This window comes from Scyliorhinus canicula, chromosome 20 (genome assembly GCF_902713615.1).
Source record: "Scyliorhinus canicula chromosome 20, sScyCan1.1, whole genome shotgun sequence".
Taxonomy (NCBI): Eukaryota; Metazoa; Chordata; class Chondrichthyes; order Carcharhiniformes; family Scyliorhinidae; genus Scyliorhinus; species Scyliorhinus canicula.
The window spans coordinates 359,561-386,972 of record NC_052165.1 but is presented as its reverse complement, the minus strand read 5'-3'; the positions used below and the strand labels follow the sequence as shown (position 1 = coordinate 386,972).

General features: G+C 45.5%; 2 protein-coding genes across 2 annotated transcripts in view; one reads left to right on the top strand and one right to left on the bottom strand.

Annotated features, from left to right (window-relative positions):
• The window catches only part of LOC119955141 (metalloproteinase inhibitor 3), a 60,674-nt gene extending 44,578 nt beyond the window's left edge, over positions 1-16,096 (top strand). Inside the window, exons 3-5 of the mRNA XM_038781058.1 lie at positions 9,742-9,853; positions 12,993-13,114; positions 13,506-16,096. Coding sequence (XP_038636986.1) covers positions 9,742-9,853; positions 12,993-13,114; positions 13,506-13,703 — 432 coding nt within the window. The 3' untranslated portion in view covers positions 13,704-16,096. The remainder of the gene's footprint in view (positions 1-9,741; positions 9,854-12,992; positions 13,115-13,505) is intronic.
• The window catches only part of LOC119955139 (synapsin-3-like), a 475,326-nt gene that overhangs the window by 160,740 nt on the left and 287,174 nt on the right, over positions 1-27,412 (bottom strand). Inside the window, 1 exon segment of the mRNA XM_038781056.1 lies at positions 16,549-16,638. Coding sequence (XP_038636984.1) covers positions 16,549-16,638 — 90 coding nt within the window.

The window sequence follows — 27,412 nt, the reverse complement described above, 5'->3', positions numbered from 1 at the left end:
ACATCTCTGTAGCATTACAGATCAACATCAGTGTAACATTACAGATCAACATCACTGTAACATTACAGATCAACATCACTGTAACATTACAGATCAACATCACTGTAACATTACAGATCAACATCTCTGTAGCATTACAGATCAACATCTCTGTAGCATTACAGATCAACATCAGTGTAACATTACAGATCAACATCACTGTAACATTACAGATCAACATCTCTGTAGCATTACAGATCAACATCACTGTAACATTACAGATCAACATCTCTGTAGCATTACAGATCAACATCACTGTAGCATTACAGATCAACATCTCTGTAGCATTACAGATCAACATCACTGTAACATTACAGATCAACATCTCTGTAACATTACAGATCAACATCACTGTAGCATTACAGATCAACATCTCTGTAACATTACAGATCAACAGCACTGTAACATTACAGATCAACATCAGTGTAACATTACAGATCAACATCTCTGTAACATTACAGATCAACATCACTGTAGCATTACAGATCAACATCTCTGTAACATTACAGATCAACAGCACTGTAACATTACAGATCAACATCACTGTAACATTACAGATCAACATCTCTGTAACATTACAGATCAACATCACTGTAGCATTACAGATCAACATCAGTGTAACATTACAGATCAACATCACTGTAGCATTACAGATCAACATCACTGTAACATTACAGATCAACATCTCTGCAGCATTACAGATCAACATCACTGTAGCATTACAGATCAACATCACTGTAGCATTACAGATCAACATCTCTGTAACATTACAGATCAACAGCACTGTAACATTACAGATCAACATCTCTGCAGCATTACAGATCAACATCACTGTAGCATTACAGATCAACATCACTGTAGCATTACAGATCAACATCTCTGTAACATTACAGATCAACATCACTGTAACATTACAGATCAACATCACTGTAACATTACAGATCAACATCTCTGTAGCATTACAGATCAACATCTCTGTAGCATTACAGATCAACATCAGTGTAACATTACAGATCAACATCACTGTAACATTACAGATCAACATCTCTGTAGCATTACAGATCAACATCACTGTAACATTACAGATCAACATCTCTGTAGCATTACAGATCAACATCACTGTAGCATTACAGATCAACATCTCTGTAGCATTACAGATCAACATCACTGTAACATTACAGATCAACATCTCTGTAACATTACAGATCAACATCACTGTAGCATTACAGATCAACATCTCTGTAACATTACAGATCAACAGCACTGTAACATTACAGATCAACATCAGTGTAACATTACAGATCAACATCTCTGTAACATTACAGATCAACATCACTGTAGCATTACAGATCAACATCTCTGTAACATTACAGATCAACAGCACTGTAACATTACAGATCAACATCACTGTAACATTACAGATCAACATCTCTGTAACATTACAGATCAACATCACTGTAGCATTACAGATCAACATCAGTGTAACATTACAGATCAACATCACTGTAGCATTACAGATCAACATCACTGTAACATTACAGATCAACATCTCTGCAGCATTACAGATCAACATCACTGTAGCATTACAGATCAACATCACTGTAGCATTACAGATCAACATCTCTGTAACATTACAGATCAACAGCACTGTAACATTACAGATCAACATCTCTGCAGCATTACAGATCAACATCACTGTAGCATTACAGATCAACATCACTGTAGCATTACAGATCAACATCTCTGTAACATTACAGATCAACATCAGTGTAACATTACAGATCAACATCACTGTAGCATTACAGATCAACATCACTGTAGCATTACAGATCAACATCTCTGTAACATTACAGATCAACATCAGTGTAACATTACAGATCAACATCAGTGTAACATTACAGATCAACAGCACTGTAACATTACAGATCAACATCAGTGTAACATTACAGATCAACAGCACTGTAACATTACAGATCAACATCACTGTAGCATTACAGATCAACATCACTGTAGCATTACAGATCAACATCTCTGTAACATTACAGATCAACATCAGTGTAACATTACAGATCAACATCAGTGTAACATTACAGATCAACAGCACTGTAACATTACAGATCAACATCAGTGTAACATTACAGATCAACAGCACTGTAACATTACAGATCAACAGCACTGTAACATTACAGATCAACATCAGTGTAACATTACAGATCAACAACTCTGGAGCATTACAGATCAACATCAGTGTAACATTACAGATCAACATCAGTGTAACATTACAGATCAACATCACTGTAACATTACAGATCAACATCAGTGTAACATTACAGATCAACATCAGTGTAACATTACAGATCAACATCACTGTAACATTACAGATCAACATCAGTGTAACATTACAGATCAACATCACTGTAACATTACAGATCAACATCACTGTAACATTACAGATCAACATCACTGTAACATTACAGATCAACATCACTGTAACATTACAGATCAACATCACTGTAACATTACAGATCAACATCACTGTAACATTGCAGATCAACATCAGTGTAACATTACAGATCAACATCACTGTAACATTACAGATCAACAGCACTGTAACATTACAAATCAACATCTCTGGAGCATTAGAGATCAACATTACTGTAACATTACAGATCAACAACTCTGGAGCATTACAGATCAACATCACTGTAACATTACAGATCAACATCAGTGTAACATTACAGATCAACATCAGTGTAACATTACAGATCAACAGCACTGTAACATTACAGATCAACATCAGTGTAACATTGCAGATCAACAGCAACAGCATTGTAACATTACAGATCAACATCACTGTAACATTACAGATCAACATCAGTGTAACATTGCAGATCAACAGCAACAGCATTGTAACATTACAGATCAACATCACTGTAACATTACAGATCAACATCACTGTAACATTACAGATCAACATCAGTGTAACATTGCAGATCAACAGCAACATCACTGTAACATTACAGATCAACATCACTGTAACATTACAGATCAACATCACTGTAACATTACAGATCAACATCACTGTAACATTACAGATCAACATCACTGTAACATTACAGATCAACATCACTGTAACATTACAGATCAACATCAGTGTAACATTACAGATCAACATCACTGTAACATTACAGATCAACATCACTGTAACATTACAGATCAACAGCACTGTGTTATCACCCAGTTCCTCATTTGGGATATTAGGATTACAATTTCTCTTCTGTCCATGTCTGGATTACTGCTGTGATCAGGTGCAAAGCCTAATGGTTCTGCTGGAACCCAAACTGAGTCCATCTACCAGGTTATTGATATCACTTCGCCATCTACCAGGTTATTGATATCACTTCGCCATCTACCAGGTTATTGATATCACTTCGCCATCTCCCAGGTTATTGATGTCACTTCGCCATCTACCAGGTTATTGATATCACTTTGCCATCTACCAGGTTATTGATATCACTTCGCCATCTACCAGGTTATTGATATCACTTTGCCATCTACCAGGTTATTGATATCACTTCGCCATCTACCAGGTTATTGATATCACTTCGCCATCTACCAGGTTATTGATATCACTTCGCCATCTACCAGGTTATTGATATCACTTCGCCATCCACCAGGTTATTGATATCACTTCGCCATCTCCCAGGTTATTGATATCACTTCGCCATCTACCAGGTTATTGATATCACTTTGCCATCTACCAGGTTATTGATATCACTTCGCCATCTACCAGGTTATTGATATCACTTCGCCATCTACCAGGTTATTGATATCACTTCGCCATCTACCAGGTTATTGATATCACTTCGCCATCCACCAGGTTATTGATATCACTTCGCCATCTCCCAGGTTATTGATATCACTTCGCCATCTACCAGGTTATTGATATCACTTTGCCATCTACCAGGTTATTGATATCACTTCGCCATCTACCAGGTTATTGATATCACTTCGCCATCTACCAGGTTATTGATGCAGGAACTGTTCCAGAAAATATAGAATCCTGGAAGATGATCAACATTGCACCCACTATTTCTAGGGGCACTTCTTAAAGGACTCTGGGATGCAGATTTTCAGGCCCTGGGGATTTATCAGCCTTCAATCCCATCAATTTCCCCAACACTATTTCTCTACTAATATTCATCTCCTTCAGTTCCTCCCTCTGGCTAAACCTTTCATTCCCCAACATTTCTGGGCCCTGATTTGTGTCCTCATTTGTGAAGACAGAACCAAAGTATGTATTTAGTTGCTCAGCCATTTCTTTGTCCCCTATTATACATTCCACTGTTTCTGACTGTAAGGTCTTCACGTACCTATAGAAACCTTGGGCGCGATTCTCCGACCCCCCCCCCCCCCCCCCCGAGGGGGTCGGAGAATCACCCGGGGCCGGCGTCAATCCCGCCCCCGCCGTCCCGACCCAAATTCTCCGCCCCCCAAGATTCTGCAGGGGCGGGAATCGCGCCGCGCCAGTCGGCGGGCTCCCTGCGGCGATTCACCGGCCTGCGATGGGCTGAAGTCCCGCCGCTGACAGGCCTCTCCCGCTGACGTGGATTAAACCACCTACCTGACCGGCGGGATTGGCGGCGCGGGTGGGCTCCGGGGTCCTGGGGGGGGGGGGGGGGGAGGAGCGCGGGGCGATCTGACCCCGGGGGGGTGCCCCCACGACGGCCTGGCCCGCGATCGGGGCCCACTGATCGGGGGGCGGGCCTTCACCATGGCGGAGGCGGAAGAGACCCCCCTCCCCTCCGCATGCACCGGTATGACGTCAGCAGCCGCTGACGCTCCGGCGTATGCGCGGACTTACGCCGGCCAGAGAAGTCCTTTCGGCCCCAGCTGGCATGGCGCCAAAGGCTGTTCACGCCAACTGGCGGAGTGGGAATCACTCTGGCGTGGGCCTAGCCCCTCAATGTGAGGGCTTGGCCCCTAAAGGTGCAGAGACTTCCGCACCTTTGGGGCTGCCCGATGCCGGAATGGTTCACGCCACTCTGACACGCCAGACCCCCCCCCCCCGCCCCGCTGGGTAGGGGAGAATCCCGGCCCTTGAGTCAGTTTTTATGTTCCCTGCAAGCTTACTCTCGTACTGTATTTTCCCCTTCTTAATCAATCCCTTGGTCCTTCTTTGCTGAATTCTAAACTGCTCCCAATCCACAGGTCTGTTGTTTTTTTTCTGGCCAATTTATATGCTATTTCCTTGGATTAAATATTGTCCCTAATTTCCCTTGTAAGCCATGGATTGACCACCTTTCCCATTTTACTTTTGTGCCAAACAGGAATAAACAATAATTGCAGTTCCCCCGTGTGCTTTTTGAATGTTCGCCGTTGCCTATCCACTGTCATCCCTTCAAATAACATTCCCCAATCGGTCAGCCAACTCACGCCTTATTTTATCGTAGTTTACTTTCTTAAGATTCAAGACCCTAGTCTCAGAATCAATTACATCACTCTTCATCCGGATGAAAAGTTCTATCATATTTATTATTGCTCATCCCCAAGGGGTCTCGCACACCTAGATTACCAATGATTCCGTTCACATTACACAGTACCCAGTCCAGGATGGCCAGTTCTCTAGTTGGCTCCTCAATGTATTGGTCCAGAAAATCATCCCGTCTACACTCCAGGAATTCCTCCTCCACGGTATTGTGACAAATTTAATTTTCCAATCTAGACGCAGATTAAAATCACCCATAATTACAGATGTTCCTTTATCACATGCGTCTCTAATTTCCTGTTTAATGCAATTCCCAACATCACCACTGCAGTTTGGGGTATCTATAAATGACGCCCACTGATGTTTTTTGCCTCTCGGTGTTTCTCAGCTCTACCCATACAGAGTCCACATTGTAGGAGCTCATATCCTTCCTCACTATTGTCTCAATTTAATCTTTAACCAGCCCTGCCACTCCACTGCCTTTTCCTTTTTGTCTGTCCTTCCTAAATACAGGATACCCCTGAACATTCAGTTCCCATCCCTGGTTACCCTGCAGCCATGTCTACATCATTTCCATTTTCATCTATTTGCTCAATAAACTCATCCGCTTTATTGCGAATGCTCCGTGTGTTAAGGCACAAAGCCCAGGGGTTGTTTTTTTAACATTACTTGTCCCATTTTGCAATATTTGTTCCTGTTTGATTCTGGCTCTTGATTTCTCTGCCTATCACTTTTCTTATTCCTTTTTCTGCCTTTTGTTTTTGTCCTTGCCTCCTCTTTCTCTGACTCCTTGCACAGATTCCCCTCCCCCTGCCATTTGAGTTTAAACCCTCCCCAACCACTCTAGCAAATACTCCCCCTCGGACATCAATCCTGCCCAGGTGTAACCCGTCCAGTTTGTACAGGTCCCACCTCCCCCAGAACCAGTCCCAATGCCCCAGGAATCTGAAACCCTCCCCCTCACACCATCTCTTCAGACATCCTGCTATTTGTACTCTGACTGGCATGTGGCACTGGGAGTAATCCTGAGATCACTGCCTTTGAGGTCCGACTTCTCAACTTCCTTCAGAACTCCCTTTATTCTGCTTTTAGGACCTCATTCCTTTTTTTACCTACGTTGTTGGTACTGACCACGTGTACCACGACCACTGGCGGTTAACCCTCCCTCTCCAGAATGTCCTGTAACCACTCCGAGACATCCTTGACCCTAACACCTGGGAGGCAACAGACCATCCTGGAGTCTCGTTTGCGGCCACAGAAATGCCTGTCTATTCCCCTACAATTGAATAACTATTGCATTCCCACACATTTTACTCCTCCCCTCTGCAGCAGAGCCAACTGCAGTGCAACAAATTTGACTTGCTGCTTCCCCCTGAGAGGCCATTCCCCTCAACAGTATCCAAACGGCATATCTGTTCTGCAGGAAATGGCCACAGGAGATTCCTGCACTACCTACCTCGCTCTCTTGTTCTGCCTGTGGTCACCCATTCCCTTCCTGCCTGTGGAGTCTGAGCCTATGGTGTGACCGCCTCTCAATACGTGCTTTCCACGACACTCTCCGCCTCACAGTGTCCTCAGCCGCCGCTCCCGCTCCGAAACCCAAGCTTCTGGGAACTGCAGCTGGAGACACTTCCTGCACACATGCTGATCCTGGGCACTGGAAATGATCTCAGTGTCCCACATGGAGCACACCACAGATTTGAGTTCTTCTGCCATGGCCTACCCCTTTCAATTAAACATTTGGAAGATATTTAATATCAGATAATATCTTGGAAACCGAGAAGCATGAGCTACATACCACATGGGGGTGAACCGTTCCTTTGCATTTGGTACATGTTGCACAGGTATAAGAACTTGCATTGCAGTAGCTGCAGAATACCAGAATTATTCACTTTAACCCAGTATTTTCAGTACAGGAGGTGGCAAACCCCTAGAATAGACAAAGACCATTTGGTTGTCAGACCCCATTCATTGGCAGATGGGAGATACACTTGGGGACAGTGAGGTTGTCAGACCCCATTCATTGGCAGATGGGAGATACACTAGGGCACAGTGAGGTTGTTAGCCTACCCTGCTGCTGTCCCACCTGTTGATAACATTGCCAATGGACAGGTTACACGTCACAATGTGTTGAAGGGTAGGAATGAAAGCGCTCCAGGGATTTTGCTTTCATGCACAAAAGATTTTGAAAAGAAATTGAAGCCTTAACGTAAAGGATTGAATTTGATGCCTTTAAGAAATTTCCCTGTTAATTTGTCTGGCAGAACCTGATACCATTTGTGAACAGGTGATCTCAGAGAATTTCTTACCACCCAGCTCTGAAATATTGAAATAGGATGCATTTAAAAAGTCTCACTAAGGCACTGACAGGCTTACCTCCTCCACAAAACTGCTCTAACATCTCGGTTTAGGTTTTGTCCTAACTCGTATGACGTTATTTGCAATATCGGCCACGACATAAACCAAAGGGACATAGACAATCTTTTTATTTCTTTCAAATACAGGTTTAAATTAAATAGTAAGTTTTAAATATAGTAGCACATTTTTGGCAACAGATCATAATCATTTCATAATAATTTAGCCATTTTATAAGTAATAATAATCTTTATTAGCGTCACAAGTCGGTTGACATTAACACTGCAATGAAGTTACTGTGAAACATCAGATAGTGCAGCTGACTGACAAAGCCGGTGAAGACATTAAAAAGCTGGTGAAAATGAACTGCTTTTTCTTTGAGTTTTGTGCCTTACAGGCTTATTCTTTCCCTCCAATTAATGTTTTAGTGTAAATATAAATGCTAAGACCACCCAATGTGAAGACCACCCGTTGCCAAGATCACCCGTTGCCAAGATCACCCGTTGCCAAGATCACCCGTTGCCAAGATCACCCGTTGCTAAGATCACCCGTTGCTAAGACCACCTGTTTGAACTTCCATAACATGACTCAATTTCATCCCGTTTCAGCTCTACTGCAGCTGAAATCCTCGTCCAAGCCCTAATCACCTCTCGACTCGACTATTGTAATGTAACCCTCTCTAGTCTCGGTTCGCTCAGCTGATTGTTCGGCTGGTTTGTGATGTGGAGCGAGGCCAGCAGTGTGGGTTCAATTCCCGTGTCGGCTGAGGTTATCCATGAAGGCCCCGCCTTCTCAACCTTCACCTGAGGTGTGGTGACCCCCAGTTTAAATCACCACCAGTCAGCTCTCCCCTCAAAAGGGGAGATCAGCTGATTATTCTGTAGCACTGTGTCGATTTCACTCCTGTCTCATCTCCCACATTCTGTCCTCTGTAATCCTCAGGTCATCTAAAACAATGTTGCCCATAATAAGTCCTGTTCTCCTATCACCGCAGAGCTGGCTCACTGACACTGGTTCTTAGTCAAGCAATGTCTTGATTTTAAAATTCTCATCCTCGTTCTCAAATCCCTCCATGGCCTTAACCCTCCTATCTCAGTAAGCTTCTCCAAGATTTATTTCCTCTTCTGCATTCCAATTGGTGACTGTATCTTCAGATGCTTAGGCCCTAGGCTCTAGAATTCACTTCCAACACCTCTCCAAGCATCCAATGCGAAGCATCTTGGGATGTTTCATTTTGTTAAAGGTGCTTTGGAAATAAAACTTGTATTTTCGCCGCTCTGAAATTTAAACACATAATCTTGTGAATTAAAAGCAAGATAAAAAATTATTTTAGCGACCTGGATTTTGGCCCACCTGTCCATTAAAAAGAATCCTAAAAAGAAATGAGTAATAAAGCTCCCAATTGTCACATCCTTTAGCTGCCCATAAACACACCAATGCAAGACCCTATTCTCCCATCACCACCAATAATGGGAATTCTGTTGAATTAGGCCACAGTCTGTTTATTCCCACTCCAGGAACTGTGCCATTTCATCACTCTTCTTCCAGCTGAGAGCTCTAATTTTAGAATTCTTTAAGCTAAATGAACCTCCTTGCTAAGAATGACCTGTTTTCATGCTTTTTGCCAGTTTTAAGCTCTGTATCGCTCCATAGAGCAAACCATCAGCTGAATTAACTCTCCGTCATTCTCTATGAGTAGGTATTTGTCCTTTGACATCACTGCTGATACAGATTGCTCGCTGAGTCGATGTAATCACTGACCCAAACCCAAACCCTACCTCTCTATAAGTGTAACATATACAGACCTCCAATCAAAGTAATTGACTGTATTGCTGCTCACAATGATATTTCTTCCGTAGATGTACCGTGGTTTCAGCAAAATGCAGCAGGTTCAGTATATCTACACAGAAGCTGCAGAGAGCCTGTGTGGTGTCCGGCTACAGGTGAACAAATTCCAGTATCTGATCACAGGTAAGTGACAACATTGGTCAACATTTTCACAGTAACTGACCTCACAGCAGAGGATATATTTTGATTTCCAGAGCAATATTTGAAACATATCCTTTCATAAATTTGGAATTTTTAACGTTTAACTGTCATTAGCCAGGCTGAGTATCTGAGGATACAGCAGCTTGTTCAGCTAGTTAAACAGGGGCGTTGGGAGGGTGACTACCCAAGAGCTTCCTTACTGGGAAATGTAGGGCAGGATTCTCCGACCCCCCCCCTTCCCCCCCCATACACACACATCAGGTCGGAGAATCCCCGGGCGACGTGATTCCTGCCCTGCCGCCGGCTGCCGTATTCTCTGGCGGCGGTTTTCGGGTGTGGGCGGGGTTCACGCCACGCCGCCACGTGCTGTTGGCTGGGCCCCCCCCCCCCCCGGCAATTCTCCGGGCCCCAATGGGCCGAGCGGCCATCGGTTTCTGGCCAGTCCCGCTGGCGTGAAATGGACACGGTGCCGCACAGCGGGACCTGGTTGGTAGGCCAGCTGGGACGGTCCTCGGGGGCGTGGAGGGCCCCCACTGTGGCCTGGCCCACGATCGGGGCACACCGATCTGCGGGCGGGCCTGTGCCATGGGAGCACTTCTTCCTTCAGCGCCGCCCACTGTAGGGCTCTGCCATGGCCGGCGCGGAGAAGACACCCCCCTGCGCATGCGCTAAAATATGCCGGACGGTCTGCGCATGCGCGGAACCAAGCCGGCCAGTCAGGCCATGCGCTAACTCATGGCGCCAACCCCTCCGGCTCCGACCTAGCCCCCGGAATTACGGAGGATTCTGCAACTTCTGGTCGGCCCGCGCAGGAGTGGTTTGTGCCGTTTTTTATGCCGCCGTCAGGCCATCGCGGGGATTCGGAAGAATCCCACCCCTGGAGTCCAGTTTGATTTCCAGGAGTTTAATATTGTGCTCAATGATTCAAAGCAGGTAAGATTTTGCCCAGGATTTATAAATATATATTTACAAAGTCCACCAATGACAAGAGCATATTTAAATAAACATGAACCTGGCATCCAGCCTGTGACCTGTTGCAGGACAGAACACATCCTGACTGGGATACTAAAGTAGTGAGATCACTGAAATTCCCCAACAAGCCTCTGAAACCTCACTCTTAAATGGCTCAAGATCATGGAACTGACACTAATTGGAGGCTCTATTGGAGCTGACATGATTATGATGGGCACAGTAAGAAGTCTTACAACCCCAGGTTAAAGTCCAACAGGTTTGTTTCAAACACGAGCTTTCGGAGCGCTGCTCCTTCCTCAGGTGAATGGCGAGGTATGGCGAGGGAACATACCTCCCCATTCACCTGAGGAAGGAGCAGCGCTCCGAAAGCTCGTGTTTGAAACAAACCTGTTGGACTTTAACCTGGTGTTGTAAGACTTCTTACTGTGCCCACCTCAGTCCAACGCCAGCATCTCCACATCATGATTATGATGGACCAACTGGCCTCCTTCAGTTCTGAATGATTCTATGAAACGTATGTTTTGTGTTATTTATTCATTCACAGGATGTTGTCCATCCCTAACTGCCCTGTAAGGCACTGGTTTGCCATCTCCCCGAACTGCTGCAGTCCAACCACAGTGTTGATGTTAACCCAGTGTGAGTAAAGGAGAGCCATTCTGAGCTCCCAAGTCAGGATGTGTGGCTTGGGGGAGAGCTTCCAGGGGATGGTGTTCCCATGTATCTGCTGTTCTTTCCGGAGGTGGTAACAGTCGTGGTTAATGCAGTGCATCCGGTAGACGGTACACCTAGCTGCCATTGTGCATTGATGGGGGAGGGAATGTTAAAGTTGGTGGATGGGGTGCTAATAAAGCAGAGTTGCTTTGTCCTGGATGGTTTTGAGCTTCTTGAGTGTTGTTGGAGCTGCACTCAGCCAGGCAAGTGGAGAGTATTCCATTACACTCCTGACTTCTGCCTTGCAGATGGTGGACAGGCTTTGGGGGGGTCAGGAAGTGAGTTACTCTCCGCACGATTCCCAGCCTCTAACCTGCTCTCGCAGTTACAGTATTTATATGGTCAGTCTAGTTAAGTTTCTGGTCAATGGTAACCCCCCAGGATGTGGCTCCAGCACGTCCTTTGCTCTTGGAAAAATACAAAGCTGATCATTAAATATAATTCCAAGTATTAGGAATTTAAGTTATGTAGAAAGTCTGTGAAAAATAATTGTGTTCTCTTTGAAAAAGAGGTGACTTAAAGTTTACAAGATGATAAAGGAAATTAACAAAGTTAATGCAGGTAGATTATTCACTTCAAGTTCAAATGTCACACAATACAAGTTAAACATTAGAGTTGAGTAAGGAGGGAAATCAAACAGAACATTTTCACTCCCAAAGACCGTGAAGCAGTTACCAGGAATGAAGCCGAGAGTATAAACAGGTCCAGGAAAGAATGATGGGAATTGTTGTTATGGGGGGGGGGAAGGCATTTGGGGGTAAGGTGAGAACGGCAGTAAGTGAGATTAATGAGAAATTAGGGCTGTGTTTATTGTTCCTTTGTTGCTGTGAAGGATTTGACTCCCTGAATGCACTGGAATCTGTCCTGTTGGATCGTTCTCTGTAACAATCCTCTGGTGTCATCCTCTTCGGATCCCACAGACACTGAACATTGTCAGGACTGGCAAAGTCCTTCAGAAAATGAAAAGATTTACACCACAGAGTGCAATTGATTATGAGCAGATCAATTTGTGGTTATGTACTAACCCTCCTCACAGCAAGTTACAGAAGTTTGTCAATTCTGTTTGAAGTTATTGCCAGCCACCAGAATCCTGCAGTAGCAGAACCCCCCCCAACCCCCCTCCCAACTGCTGCTAATTCCTGCAAACCATAGCTCATTAGAACATCAGGAAACCAAAAATCATCACAATTGGGTTAACCTGGAATAATCTCTGGAGCGAACAGTGCACGTGAGGCAGGTGGAAATCGCCTCAGTTACCACAATGCAAAATCTAAAACTATCTCTACTTCCTGTTTACCAGCCAGCACTGGCAGACTTAGGCATACGTCCACCATTTGCAGAGGCTTGTATATTCCAGTGCATTTTATGTGTCAACGAGAAGACAGTGTTGTGAGAAGGAGCACGTGCTGCTAAATGACTTTTTTTCGTTCATTTACAGGAAGAGTTTATGATGGAAAAGTCTACACTGGAGTGTGTAACTTCATTGTGCCATGGGACAGATTGACCCTGTCACAACGCAAGGGTCTTAACCATCGTTACCAGTATGGCTGTAACTGCAAGGTACAGAACACAGCACTCACTCTCTGCTCTTTAACTATTCCCATCCAATACTGTGTTTTTATGGCGGTACCTCTGGCAATTGTGCGAGAGAATGGATTTAGAAAAGAAACAATCACCCATATAGAGTGATAGTTAGGAGGAATTAATTCATACAAGTTCGCTGGTTTATGGTCAGTAAAGAATGCTGGGGTAATAGAAGCAATAACTAGTGTTACTGACTGTACTACTTCTGATATTAATGCAGTGTTTACACATTGTTTGGATATGTAATGTTTCCAACTTATTCCACTTGAGAAGTTCAGTGTAAAAGTTTTAAATAGACAGTTTTGTCGACAATGTGTTCTCTCTGAGAAATGTATAACATTTCTCTGTCTCATTCATATCTCCGCAGATTAAACCCTGTTATTACCTGCCGTGTTTCGTGACAGCGAAGAACGAGTGCCTTTGGACTGATCTGCTGTCTGACCAGGGATACATGGGGCACCAGGCTAAACACTATATTTGTATCCGACAGAAGGAGGGTTATTGCAGTTGGTATAGAGGTGCAGCGCCCACAGACAAGACCAGGATCAATGCCACAGACCCCTGAATGGGATCTTTCTCTGTAAAATATGCTGGCCAGCAAGGGCAGCCATCTTGTGTGACACAGCAATGATTAAATGCCTGACTCCCAGCATTAGCACATCAAACACAGACTTCTAGGCCATTTATTTTCTTGTTTTCTATGACTTCTTAAATTGCCCAGTGCTTGGGCCATTTGACTCCATGCCAATCAATGTTGCTTCAGACTTACTCCTTGCAGTAATAAATATATTACTGAGCTTTATATATATTTTAATAATGCAGTGTCTTGTGGCATAGTAACTGCCCTTTATCAAGGTGGCACATTGGTGGATGCCTTTATCCCAAAGGTTCAGGCAAAGATATTTTGAACTGTTTTTATTATTTGAAAAACAAAAGATTCTCAAATTCCCACATCCATCTGTCTGCTGAGAAAGAGATCATTTATTTGGCATCAGAATGCATTTTAAGTAATTGATAACCAAATATATTTTGCAACACAACCCTGTAATCTATCTGGTGGGTTTCTGAAAGGCATTTTAATCTGCAAGCTTGGAATGATTTCAGTTTGGGAGAAATTGCATAAATGTGTCCCCCCCGCCCCACCCCGTCTCTGGTCTGGATAGCCAATCTCAACATCTCTGAACCCTTTGGCGACTAACGTCATGGGACTGGCTGGCTTCATTTACATATCTGAAACCATCTCCTTGATCCGAACAGCAGAATTCCACCTCCACGTTTTCATGGTTCTGCGCCATGTGGATAAAGGGATATTGTCACTGGCTTGTTGATGAGCAGCCAATAGCAGGAAACCACCAGCCATTAGCTGTGTTCATTAATATCCAAGCTCCTTTCAGAGGAGTTGAACTGCCATTTAACAAACGCTACCGGTTTTCTGTTTAAAAATTGATATAATTGCAGAATTGTGATGCCCAAAACACTGGTTAAGATCTCTATCCAAATTCTAAAAATGGTATTTGACTGAATGGGGCCATTCCCTTCTCACATTCCACTCAATATTTGATGGATATTTCTGTGGCGAATATTCAAATCTCTCACAGCTTCTTTGTGCAACAGGGGATTTCCCGCCCCCATCACCATCCCCTCTTTCCTCAATGGGTGCATCTAAATGCCAGGAGGGAAGTAGGGTCTGGGGTCCCAAATAATTTCCTGTCTTTCCACCTCTTGAGGCCATCATGTTGAAGATTGGAGTAAATATCCAAGAAGATGGCAAAGGTGATTCTTCAAAAAAAAACTCCTTCCAATTTTATGCAGCACCATTAATGTAAATTTGAAGCAAAAGATGCTTCAAAAGCTGAGCAAACAAAATCAGGGCGATGAGAGTTTCCATGTGCAAAATTGCACCTGCGAAACTTAGTGGAGTTGTTACATGAACACAAAGTACCAAATGCTCACAAAGAATGTTCTGTGCCTGAGGCAATAGGGAGCATCATTCACACATCTGCAGAACATTTGTAATAAACTATTTGTACCACCAGTTAGAAAGCAGAGCAGCACCATCTGATGTGAGCGAACTAGGATATCAAATAACTGTTTTGTGTCATACAATATAAATAACCATCATCTGGCTTTGCAGACCCCCCACCCCCACTTTCCTGGAGAATATAAATTCCCAAATAGCTCCCCATATTTTCACACAGGTGTCAACACCCCATCGGCAGACATTCTGAACAAAGGTCACCTAGAAAACTGCATCAAGAACAAAACACCTTTCTATTTACAACTTTTTAAAAAATGATTAACATAAGCTATATTTCATACAGTATACTTCTGCACAAGTGGACATTTCATCCTCATGGATAACATATATTATTGTTTGAAAGGTATTGTCATGTCTGCAGTATGGGCTCCTCAAAGCTGGATAGGTACAAAAGGAATACTGATGGGAATAAAATAATTAAAAGCTCTTTACAATTATTTCATTTGATTTATCTTTGTAAAATCTGTTTTTTTTCCTAATATGATGATGTAAATATGCTTGTAATGTGTCTTATCTACAGTTGGCAGAGAGCAGGAGTGGGTTGTTTGCGTTTGTGTGTCTATCTGTCTAATGTGGATTTGGAAGGGGGGGGGGGCAGAGAGGGGTTTAGGAACAGAGGACAAAAACGATTTGATGAAATAAAGCTTTCTTGAAGAAATGTACTTGTCACTAAATTTACAGCATTGTTTGCAGAGTTCTCTGCAGTATTTATGAATTTTATATTCCATGAATGTAAATTCTTTTCAAAAAAATAACTTTCCAGTGTCACTTTTATAGTGTCCTCTAAACAGTAAAATTACTTTATTTCTATCACAGCAATGTGGTCTATGTCTCTCTTTTCCTCACCTTTGTTGACAATTGCTTCATTTTATGTATTAACCATTAAAGAGAGTCCAAGGAGACTCATTAAAAGTGAATAAGTATGTTGCATTCTCCTCCTTAAATGAGAACAGAAAGAAGGCAGCACAGTGATGGCTGTGGAACTGGATAATTTAATGTTTGTTGAAGAGTAAAAACAAAGTGGGGGAGGATTCAGTTCACAGAGGCAATAAAACGAGAACAAAAATATCAGAGTGGATAGTCCGAGAATCTGAAACCTCCCCAAACTCGCAACCAGGGCTTGTCAAATGAGAAGTGAAATTTGACATGCCTTAACCAAACACTGAATTAAACAAAGATGACATTGGATGTGCTCTTAAATGACTGAGCAAAATCTAGATTTCCACTGAGCATGTTTGAGAGCAGCTTCATAAAAAACTACTCCCTGTTCCTAAAGAGAAAATTTCCCTAATCTTTCTCCATCACTTACGAATAAATGGGAGAGCTCTTGCAACATTTAAAAGTCAGGAAAGCCGGCTTGGGTAATACTCACCATCTCCCTGTGGTTGGGGAAGAAGGTCTGGTCGATGAGTGGGAACTTGGCAGGAGTCAAGGTTTGGGAGATCTTTATCAGCTGGGAAAACTGTAAGAAATAAACAATTGTAAACAAACACAATTTCCATCTCCATCAGCTGTTGACTGTAGCTGTGCTACATCCGGAGCAGACTATCCCTTTAACAAAAGTTTCATCCGATTGTCAATCCTTCTTTTGAAATGTAGTTGTGTGTAGTATTCCAGAACAGTGAGGGCAGGGTCCGACTCTGCCAGCGAAACAGGGTCCGACTCTGCCAGGGAGACAGGGTCTGACTCTGCCAGCGAGACAGGGTCTGACTCTGCCAGCGAAACAGGGTCCGACTCTGCCAGCGAGACAGGGTCTGACTCTGCCAGCGAAACAGGGTCCGACTCTGCCAGCGAGACAGGGTCTGACTCTGCCAGCGAAACAGGGTCCGACTCTGCCAGCGAGACAGGGTCCGACTCTGCCAGCGAGACAGGGTCCGACTCTGCCAGCGAGACAGGGTCCGATTCTGCCAGGGAGACAGGGTCCGGCTCTGCCAGCGAGACAGGGTCCGACTCTGCCAGCGAGACAGGGTCCGACTCTGCCAGCGAGACAGGGTCCGACTCTGCCAGCGAGACAGGGTCTGACTCTGCCAGCGAGACAGGGTCTGACTCTGCCAGCGAGACAGGGTCCGACTCTGCCAGGGAGACAGGGTCTGACTCTGCCAGCGAGACAGGGTCTGACTCTGCCAGCGAGACAGGGTCTGACTCTGCCAGCGAGACAGGGTCTGACTCTGCCAGCGAGACAGGGTCTGACTCTGCCAGCGAGACAGGGTCCGACTCTGCCAGCGAGACAGGGTCCGACTCTGCCAGCGAGACAGGGTCTGACTCTGCCAGCGAGACAGGGTCCGACTCTGCCAGCGAGACAGGGTCCGACTCTGCCAGCGAGACAGGGTCCGGCTCTGCCAGCGAGACAGGGTCCGACTCTGCCAGGGAGACAGGGTCCGATTCTGTCAGCGAAACAGGGTCCGATTCTGCAAAGATGAGGCATGAAAAAGCACAGGTGGGGAAGATTAGGGAGGATCACAAGATATTCTATCAATCTATTAAGGGAAAGATTAAGAGCCATTATGGACGAAGGAGAAATGTGTGTGTGGAGCTTGAGGACATTAGTAGGGTGTTAGCGAGTACTTCACATCTATCTTCACACGGGAGAAGGAGGATGAAGGTACAGAATTCGGGGAGAGGGACTGTGAGGTTCTTGAACAGTTTAACCCAGGGCGTGAGGAGGTACTGGACATTTTGGTCTGCTTAAAAGTGGTCAAATCCCCAGGTCCAGATGAGTTGTGTCCCAGGCTGCTGTAGGAGGTGAGGGAGAAGATTGCAGGGGCTCTGACACAAGTTTTTAATTCTTCTCTGGGCACAGGGGATGTGCCAGAGGCTGGAAGGCAGTTAATGTGGCTCCATTTTTCAGAGTTAGGTGGCACGGTAGTACAGTGGTTAGCACAGTTGCTTCACAGCGCCAGGGTCCCAGGTTTGATTCCCGGCTTGGGTCACTGTCTGTGCGGAGTCTGCACATTCTCCCCGTGTCTGCGTGGGTGATGCACAATCAATGGACACGAAACGTAGGTGAAGTCCGAACAAAAGGCTTTAATTAGCAAGAAGTGAACCCGGCAGCAGATGTACAGGAGAATGGCTGGCTGCCGGGGACCACGGGTTCTTATACCCTGCCTCGTAGGCAGAGCTACCTTCCCCTTAGCCAATCGGGCTAAGAGACACACGATACCTGGGCCAATGGGCAGCGAGTCCTCTGCACCAACGGCAGCTCACACTCCCAGGTACCGTAATGCCCCTAGTCATACTACCACAGTCGGTTTCCTCCGGATGCTCCGGTTTCCTCCCACAAGACCTGAAAGAAGTGCTTGTTTGGTGAATTGGACATTCTGAATTCTCCCTCTGTGTACCTGAACAGGCGCTGGAATGTGGTGACTAGGGGATTTTCACAGTAACTTCATTGCAGTGTTAATGCAAGCCTACTTGTGACAATAATAATAAAGATTATAAACCAGGGAACTACAGAGCAGTGAGTCTCATCAGTGATTGGGAAAGTATTGGAGAAAATTCTGATGGAGAGAATCTATCTCCACTTGGAGAGGCAAGGTTTGATCAGGAATAGTCAGCATGCCTTTGTCAGAGGGTAGTCATGCCTGACAGATTGAATTGAATTTTTTGAAGAGTTGACCAGGTGTAGATCAGGGTCGTGACGTTGATGTAGTTTATATGGATTTCAGTAAAGCTTTTGACAAGGTGGGAGGTTTATGAAAAACGCAAACGCGCTTGGGAAACAAGGTAACTTGGGAAGTTGGATTCAAAACTGTCTGAGTGATAGGAGACAGAGGGTGGTGATAGAAGGCTGTTTGTGTGAATGGAGTTACACACTCCGGCGTTAGGTGATGTACCGGAGCAATCAGTGCTGGCTCCCTTATTGTTCTGTGATAAACGATATAGATGAGAATGTGAAGGGGGTGATGAGGGGGCGAGGGGGATGATAAGTAAATTTTCAGATGACACAGATTGGTCAAATGGGCAGATCAGTGTCAGGTGGAATTTAACCCTGCAAAATGTGATGTGATGCACTTTGGAAGGAGAAAGAGGATAAGGGGGTGTGTAATGAATGGCAGGACACTAGGAAGCACAGAGGAACAGAGGGATCTTGAGGTACTTGTCCACAGATGTTGCAGCTGTACAGGACTTTGGTGAGGCCACAGCTGGAGTACTGTGTGTCGTTCTGGTCACCTCACTACAGGAAGGATACGATTACATTGGAGGGAATAGAGGAGATTCACCAGGACATTGCTGGGGATAGAACAAAGAAAAATTACAGCACAGGAACAGGCCCTTCGGCCCTCCCAGCCTGCGCCGATCCAGATCCTTTATCTAAACCTGTCTCCTATTTTCCAAGGTCTACTTCCCTCTGTTCCCCATCCGTTCATATATCTGTCCAGATGCATCTTAAATGATGCTATTGTGCCCGCCTCTACCACCTCCGCTGGTAAAGCGTTCCAGGCACCCACCACCCTCTGCGTAAAAAACTTTCCACGCACATCTCCCTTAAACTTTCCCCCTCTCACCTTGAAATCGTGACCCCTTGTAACTGACACCCCCACTCTTGGGAAAAGCTTGTTGCTATCCACCCTGTCCATACCTCTGATAATTTTGTAGACCTCAATCAGGTCCCCCTCAACCTCTGTCTTTCCAATGAAAACAATCCTAATCTACTCAACCTTCCTTCATAGCTAGCACCCTCCATACCAGGCAACATTCTGGTGAACCTCCTCTGCACCCCGTCCAAGGCATCCACATCCTTCTGGTAATGTGGCGACCAGAACTGCACGCAGTATTCCAAATGTGGCCGAACCAAAGCCCTATACAACTGTAACATGACCTGCCGACTCTTGTACTCAATACCCCGTCCGATGAAGGCAAGCATGCTGTCTGACTTCTTGACCACTCTATCAACCTGCGTTGCCACCTTCAGGGTACAATGGACCTGAACTCCCAGATCTCTCTGAACAGCAATTTTCCCCAGGACTCTTCCATTGACCGTATAGTCCGCTCTTGAAGTTGATCTTCCAAAATGCATCACCTCGCATTTGCCTGGATTGAACTCCATCTGCCATTTCTCTGCCCAACTCTCCAATCTATCTATATTTTGTTGTATTCTCTGACAGTCCTCCTCGCTATCTGCAACTCCACCAATCTTAGTATCATCTGCAAACTTGCTAATCAGACCACCTATACCTTCCTCCAGGTTATTTATGTAGATCACAAACAACAGTGGTCCGAGCACGGATCCCTGTGGAACACCACTAGTCACCCTTCTCCATTTTGAGACACTCCCTTCCACCACTACTCTCTGTCTCCTGTTGCCCAGCCATTTCTTTATCCATCTAGCTAGTACACCCCTGAACCCCATACGACTTCACTTTTTCCATCAACCTGCCATGGGAAACCTTATCAAACGCCTTACTAAAGTCCATGTATACGACATCTACAGCCCTTCCCTCATCAATTAACTTTGTCACTTCCTCAAAGAATTCTATTAGGTTTGTAAGACATGACCTTCCCTGCATAAAACCACGCTGCCTATCACTGATAAGTATATTTTCTTCCAGATGTGAATAGATCCTATCCCTCAGTATCTTCTCCAACAGTTTGCCTACCACTGATGTCAAGCTCACAGGTCTATAATTCCCTGTATTATCCCTGCTACCTTTCTTAAACAAAGGGACAATATTAGCAATTCTCCAGTCCTCCGGGACCTCACCCGTGCTCAAGGATGCTGCAAAGATATCTGTTAAGGCCCCAGCTATTTCGACCCTCGCTTCCCTCAGCAACCTGGGATAGATCCCATCCGGTCCTGGGGACTTGTCCACCTTAATGCCTTATAGAATACCCCAAACCTCCCCCTTCCTTCTGCCGACATGACCTAGAGTATTTAAACATCCATCCCTAGCCTCAACATCCATCATGTTCCTCTCCTTGGTGATTACCGATGCAAAGTACTCATTAAGAATCTCACCCATTTCCTCTGAGTCCACGCATAAATTCCCTCTTTTGTCTTTGAGTGAGCCAATCCTTTCTCTAGTTACCCTCTTGCTCCTTACATACGAATAAAAGGCTTTGGGATTTTCCTTAACCCTGTTAGCCAAAGATATTTCATGACCCCTTTTAGCCCTCTTTATTGCGTGTTTGAGCTTTAAACCGAGGCTGGATAGGCTCAGGTTGTTTTCTTTTGAGCAAAGACGACTAAGGGGGATGTGAGTCGGGAAGTCATTCTGCAGCTGTACAAGGTACAGGTGACGCCACATCTGGAGCACTGGGAACAGTTCTGGTTCCCTTAGTTAATGTAGACGGTTTACTGAGGGTTCACTAGGCTGGTCCCCAGTATGATGGGATTGTTTTATGAGCAAAAATTCAACAGGTTGGGACTCTACTCATTGGAGTTCAGAAGAATGAGAGGAACTAAGGTAAATGACAGGGTAAATGCTGAGATGATGTTTCCCCTCATCGGAGAGTCTGGGGCAGGAGGGCAGAGCCTCAGAATAAAGGGGGTCAATTTCAGACTGAGGTGTGGAGGGATTTCTTCTCTGGGGGTTGTGAGTCTGTGGAACTCCTTGTCACAGACAGCTGTGGGGGCAGGGTCCTCGTGTTGTCACAGAGAGCTGTGGGGGCAGGGTCCTCGTGTTGTCACAGAGAGCTGTGGGGGCAGGGTCCTCATGTTGTCACAGAGAGCTGTGGGGGCAGGGTCCTCGTGTTGTCACAGAGAGCTGTGGGGGCAGGGTCCTCGTGTTGTCACAGAGAGCTGTGGGGGCAGGGTCCGTATGTATATTTAACGCTCAGATAGGTCCTTGATCAGAAAGGGAATCGAAGGATATGGGAAAAGGCAGGAAAGTGGATGTGAGGAATGTCAGATCAGCCATGATCCTATTCAACAGGCTCGAGGGGCCGAATGGCCTCCTCCTGTTCCTATCGCCTTCTGATTGAGGTGTAGAACATTATGAGGAGTATGGACACGGTGGATAGAACATTACAGCGCAGTACGGGAGGTTTTAAACTAGTTCAGCAGGGGATTGGGAACCTGAATTGTAGCTCCAGTACACAGGAGGTTGAGAGTAGTGAGGTCATGAGTAAGGTTTCAAAGTTGCAGGAGTGTACCGGCAGGAAGGAAGGTGGTTTAAAGTGCGTCTACTTCAATGCCAGGAGCATCCGGAATAAGGTGGGTGAACTTGCGGCATGGGTTAGTACCTGGGACTTCGATGTTGTGGCCATTTCGGAGACATGGATAGAGCAGGGCGAGGAATGGTTGTTGCAGGTGCCGGGGTTTAGATATTTCAGTAAGCTCAGGGAAGGTGGTAAGAGAGGGGGAGGGGTGGCATTGTTAGTCAAGGACAGTATTACGGTGGCTGAGAGGACATTTGATGAGGACTTGAATACTGAGGTAATATGGGCTGAGTTAAGAAACAGGAAAGGAGAGGTCACCCTGTTAGGGGTTTTCTACAGGCCTCCGAAAAGTTCCAGAGATGTAGAGGAAAGGATTGCAAGGATGATTCTGGAGAGGAGCGAAAGTAACAGGGTAGTTGTAATGGGGGACTTTAACTTTCCAAATATTGACTGGAAACGCTATAGTTCGAGTACTTTAGATGGATCCGTTTTTGTCCAATGTGTGCAGGAGGGTTTCCTGACGCAGTATGTAGATAGGCCAACGAGAGGCGAGGCCGTATTGGATTTGGTACTGGGTAATGAACCAGGCCAAGTGTTAGATTTGGAGGTAGGTGAGCACTTTGGTGATAGTGACCACAATTCGATTATGATTACTTTAGTGATGGAAAGGGATAGGTATGTACTGCAAGACAAGAGTCATATCTGGGGGAAAAGCAATTATGATGCGATGAGGCAAGACTTAGGATGCATCGGCTAGAGAAGAAAATTGCAGGGGATGGACACAATGGAAATGTGGAGCATGTTCAAGGAACAGCTACTGCGTGTCCTTGATAAGTATGTACCTGTCAGGCAGGGAGGAAGTGGTCGAGCGAGGGAACCATGGTGTACTAAAGCAGTTGAATCACTTGTCAAGAGGAAGAAGGAGGCTTATGTAAAGATGAGACGTGATGGTTCAGTTAGGGCGCTTGAGAGTTACAAGTTAGCTAGGAAGGCTCTAAAGAGAGAGCTAAGAAGAGCCAGGAGGGGACATGAGAAGTCTTTGGCAGGTAGGATCAAGGATAACCCTAAAGCTTTCTATAGATATGTCAGGAATAAAAGAATGACTAGGGTAAGAGTAGGGCCAGTCAAGGACAGTAGTGGGAAGTTGTGCGTAGAGTCCGAGGAGATAGGAGAGGTGCTAAATGAATATTTTTCGTCTGTATTCACACAGGAAAAAGACAATGTTGTCGAGGAGATTACTGAGATACAGGCTACTAGACTAGAAGGGCTTGTGGTTCTTAAGGAGGAGGTGTTAGCGATTCTGGAAAGTGTGAAAATAGATAAGTCCCTGGGCCGGATGGGATTTATCCTAGGATTCTCTGGGAAGCTAGGGAGGAGATTGCTGAGCCTTTGGCTTTGATCTATAAGTCATTTTTGTCTACAGGAATATTGCCAGAAGACTGGAGGATAGCAAATGTTGTCACCTTGTTCAAGAAGGGGAGTAGAGATAACCCCGGTAATGATAGACTAGTGAGCCTTACTTCTGTTGTGGGCAAAGTCTTGGAAGGGTTTATAGAATTTTATAGAATTTACAGTGCAGAAGGAGGCCATTTGGCCCATCGAGTCTGCACCGGCTCTTGGAAAGAGCACCCCACCCAAGGTCAACACCTCCACCCCATCTCCACAACCCAGTAACCCCACCCAACACTAAGAGCAATTTTGGACACTAAGGGCAATTTATCATGGCCAATCCACCTAACCTGCACATCTTTGGACTATGGGAGGAAACCGGAGCACCCGGAGGAAACCCACGCACACACAGGGAGGATGTGCAGACTCCGCACAGACAGTGACCCAAGCCGGAATCGAACCTGGGACCCTGGAGCTGTGAAGCAATTGTGCTATCCACAATGCTACCGTGCTGACCATAATATTGGTATAAGAGATAGGATGTATAATCATCTGGAAGGGAATAATTTGATTAGAGATAGTCAACATGGTTTTGTGAAGGGTAGGTTGTGCCTCACAAACCTTATTGAATTCTTCGAGAAGGTGACCAAACAGGTGGATGAGGGTAAAGCAGTTGATGTGGTGTATATGGATTTCAGTAAAGCGTTTGATAAGGTTCCCCATGGTAGGCTATTGCAGAAAATACAGAGGCATGGGATTCAGGGTGATTTAGCAGTTTGGATCAGAAATTGGCTAGCTGATAGAAGACAAAGGGTAGTGGTTGATGGGAAATGTTCAGACTGGTGTCCAGTTACTAGTGATGTACCACAAGGATCTGTTTTGGGGCTGCTGCTGTTTGTCATTTTTATAAATGACCTGGAGGAGGGCGCAGAAGGATGGGTGAGTAAATTTGCAGATGACATTAAAGTTGGTGGAGTTGTGGACAGTGCAGAAGGATGTTTCAAGTTACAGAGGGACATAGATAAGCTGCAGAGCTGGGCTGACAGGTGGCAAATGGAGTTTAATGCAGAAACGTGTGAGGTGATTCATTTTGGAAGGAATAACAGAAAGACAGAGTACTGGGCTAATGGTAAGATTCTTGGTAGTGTGGATGAGCAGAGAGATCTCGGTGTCCATGTCCATAGATCCCTGAAAGTTGCCACCCAGGTTGAGAGGGTTGTTAAGTAGGCGTACGGTGTGTTAGCTTTTATTGGTAGAGGAATTGAGTTTCGGAGCCATGAGGTCATGTTGCAGTTGTACAAAACTCTGGTGCGGCCGCATTTGGAGTATTGTGTGCAGTTCTGGTCGCCACATTATAGGAAGGATGTGGAAGCTTTGGAAAGGGTACAGAGGCGATTTACAAGGATGTTGACTGGTTTGGAGGGAAGATCTTATGAGGAAAGGCTGAAGGACTTGAGGCTGTTTTCGTTAGAGAGAAGAAGGTTAAGAGGTGACTTCATTGAGGCATACAAGATGATCAGAGGATTAGATAGGGTGGACATTGAGAGCCTTTCTCCTCAGATGGTGATGTCCAGCACAAGGGGACATAGCTTGAAATTGAGGGGAGATAGATATAGGACAGATGTCAGAGGTAGGTTCTTTACTCAGAGAGTAGTAAGGGCGTGGAATGCCCTGGGCTATCAAGGAAACAGTGGCCAGAGCGTCTGCCTTCGCCCCTGTCTTTAACTCCGGCAAGTTTGAGATCCCCAATGGACATGGCTTCATGTCGACACTGGGAATGCCCAAACATTCCTGAACCTGGGGCAGGACCAGATCATGTGTGTGTGTGATGGGCAGGGCCTCCAGAGCACCTGTCCCCTGCATTTGCAAAAAACCCACTCATTCAGACCCTGGGCAAATGCACCTTGAATTGTTATTAGGTTGAGCCTGGCACACAACGAGATTGAGTTCCCTTTATATAGAGCCCCCAAATTCCTGGCAAAATTCCTCCTCCCACTTTCTTTACTTTCATCCAACAGGATCTGATCCGTTGACATCAGCTGATCATAGATGTCCCCACCATCCCCTACACTTGCCGCTGAAAGAACTCTGTCCATTAAAGAGGGAGGAGGTGCCAAAGGGAAGGAAGCAATCTCCCTGCGCACCAAGTTTTGTACCTGCTAATATTGAAATTGGTGAGCTCTGAGAGCTTCTCCTTCTTCAGCCTCTCCTCACAACTCAGGAACTTACCATCAACAAACAGATCCCCAAACTTCCAATCCCTCCTCCTTCCAAACCCCGAAGGACTTATCCAAAACCTCCAGCACAAAACGATGGTTTCTACAGATTGAGGCTACTATTGGCCTAGCTCCCAGTTTGCAACGCTGTCCAAGTTGTCCTCATATTTTAAAGATGGCCACACCCCGGGATTGGCATGCTGGTACTTTCCTCTCCATCGCCCCACAGCCCACATGGACAACGTCCCTCTATACCGCCCCCCCCCCCCCCCCCCGCCCAATAATGATATAACTGGTTGGGTAATGCAGCCCGCTGATTGGCTATTCCTTTGTAACAAAAACCCTAGGGATCCAAGGGATCCTATCCACCAAATAAAAAGATAATATTATTGACTCCTGTAAAGAAAACTTTGAAAGGAAAACTGGAAGACACTAAACAAAAACAGAAATCTGAGGAGGATATTCATTTTAATCGATTGAACACTTCCAGCCAAGGTCAGTGGGAGGCTATCCCATCTCTTCACGTCCTCCTTCGCCGCTCTAACCAGGCCCCAAAATTCAGCTTCTGTAACAATCTCAATCATGGGCCACCCGGACTCCCAGATAAGGAAAGCTGGGCCTGGAATCTGAGATGGAATCCTTCAGCCGATCAACTGCGACCCTCGGAGCACCAGTGAAACTCACGCAGACACGGGTAGGATGTGCAGACTCCGCACAGACAGTGACCCAGCGGGGAATCAAACCCGGGTCCCTGGTGCTGTGAAGCAACAGTGCTAACCACTGTGCTACCGGGCCGCCCACCCTGGGGGTCTTTCTGTTTTAACAAGCCCCTCTTTTGGGCCTCTGCCCTTCAGCAAGGAATTTGTATTCCATTGTAGCCATCTGGGATGGCCACTTCCAACTAGGGACTGAGAAACTGGCAAAGCCGAGCGGATAAAATGGACAAGCCAAGACTCAGGCAGGCTCAGAGCCTGAAATGCATATTTGCAGCAAGAAGTCCAGACGGTATTGAAACTCCGTCCAATTAGCATTTTAATGGGGCCGATTAATATTTGATTGCTCGTCTTCACCAAGACAAAGGACTGGTACTCGAGCAACAGGTACAGTCCCAGACATTTCAGCGACACTCCCTGCTCAAGGGAAATGCAAACAACGGGGTCAGTGACCGCTTGGGGCACGCCCATCCATCCACATCCCCGCCCACTTATTGGCTAAGGAATCAAACAGAGTGATCAGGGATCACCCAATTAGTAAGGCCCAAACCGAAGGACCGCCCAAAGGAGCGCGAAAATCCCCTGAGTATAAGAAGAAGAGTTTGCCATATGTTCGCTGTCCTTTGGCCTTGGTACCCAGGTCACAGCCATCACCAATCGCAGCAACATCAGAAGCAAGTTCGAGTTCAGCGCCTGCTACCGGCCGGATGAGCCCAGCTGAGCAGCAGTTACTCCTTCGAACCTGAGAGATGCAGAATTGAACAGCGGCCACTGTTTTCTGAACTAAGCCAAGTGCCCAAAGTTAAGTACAAGTTGTCTT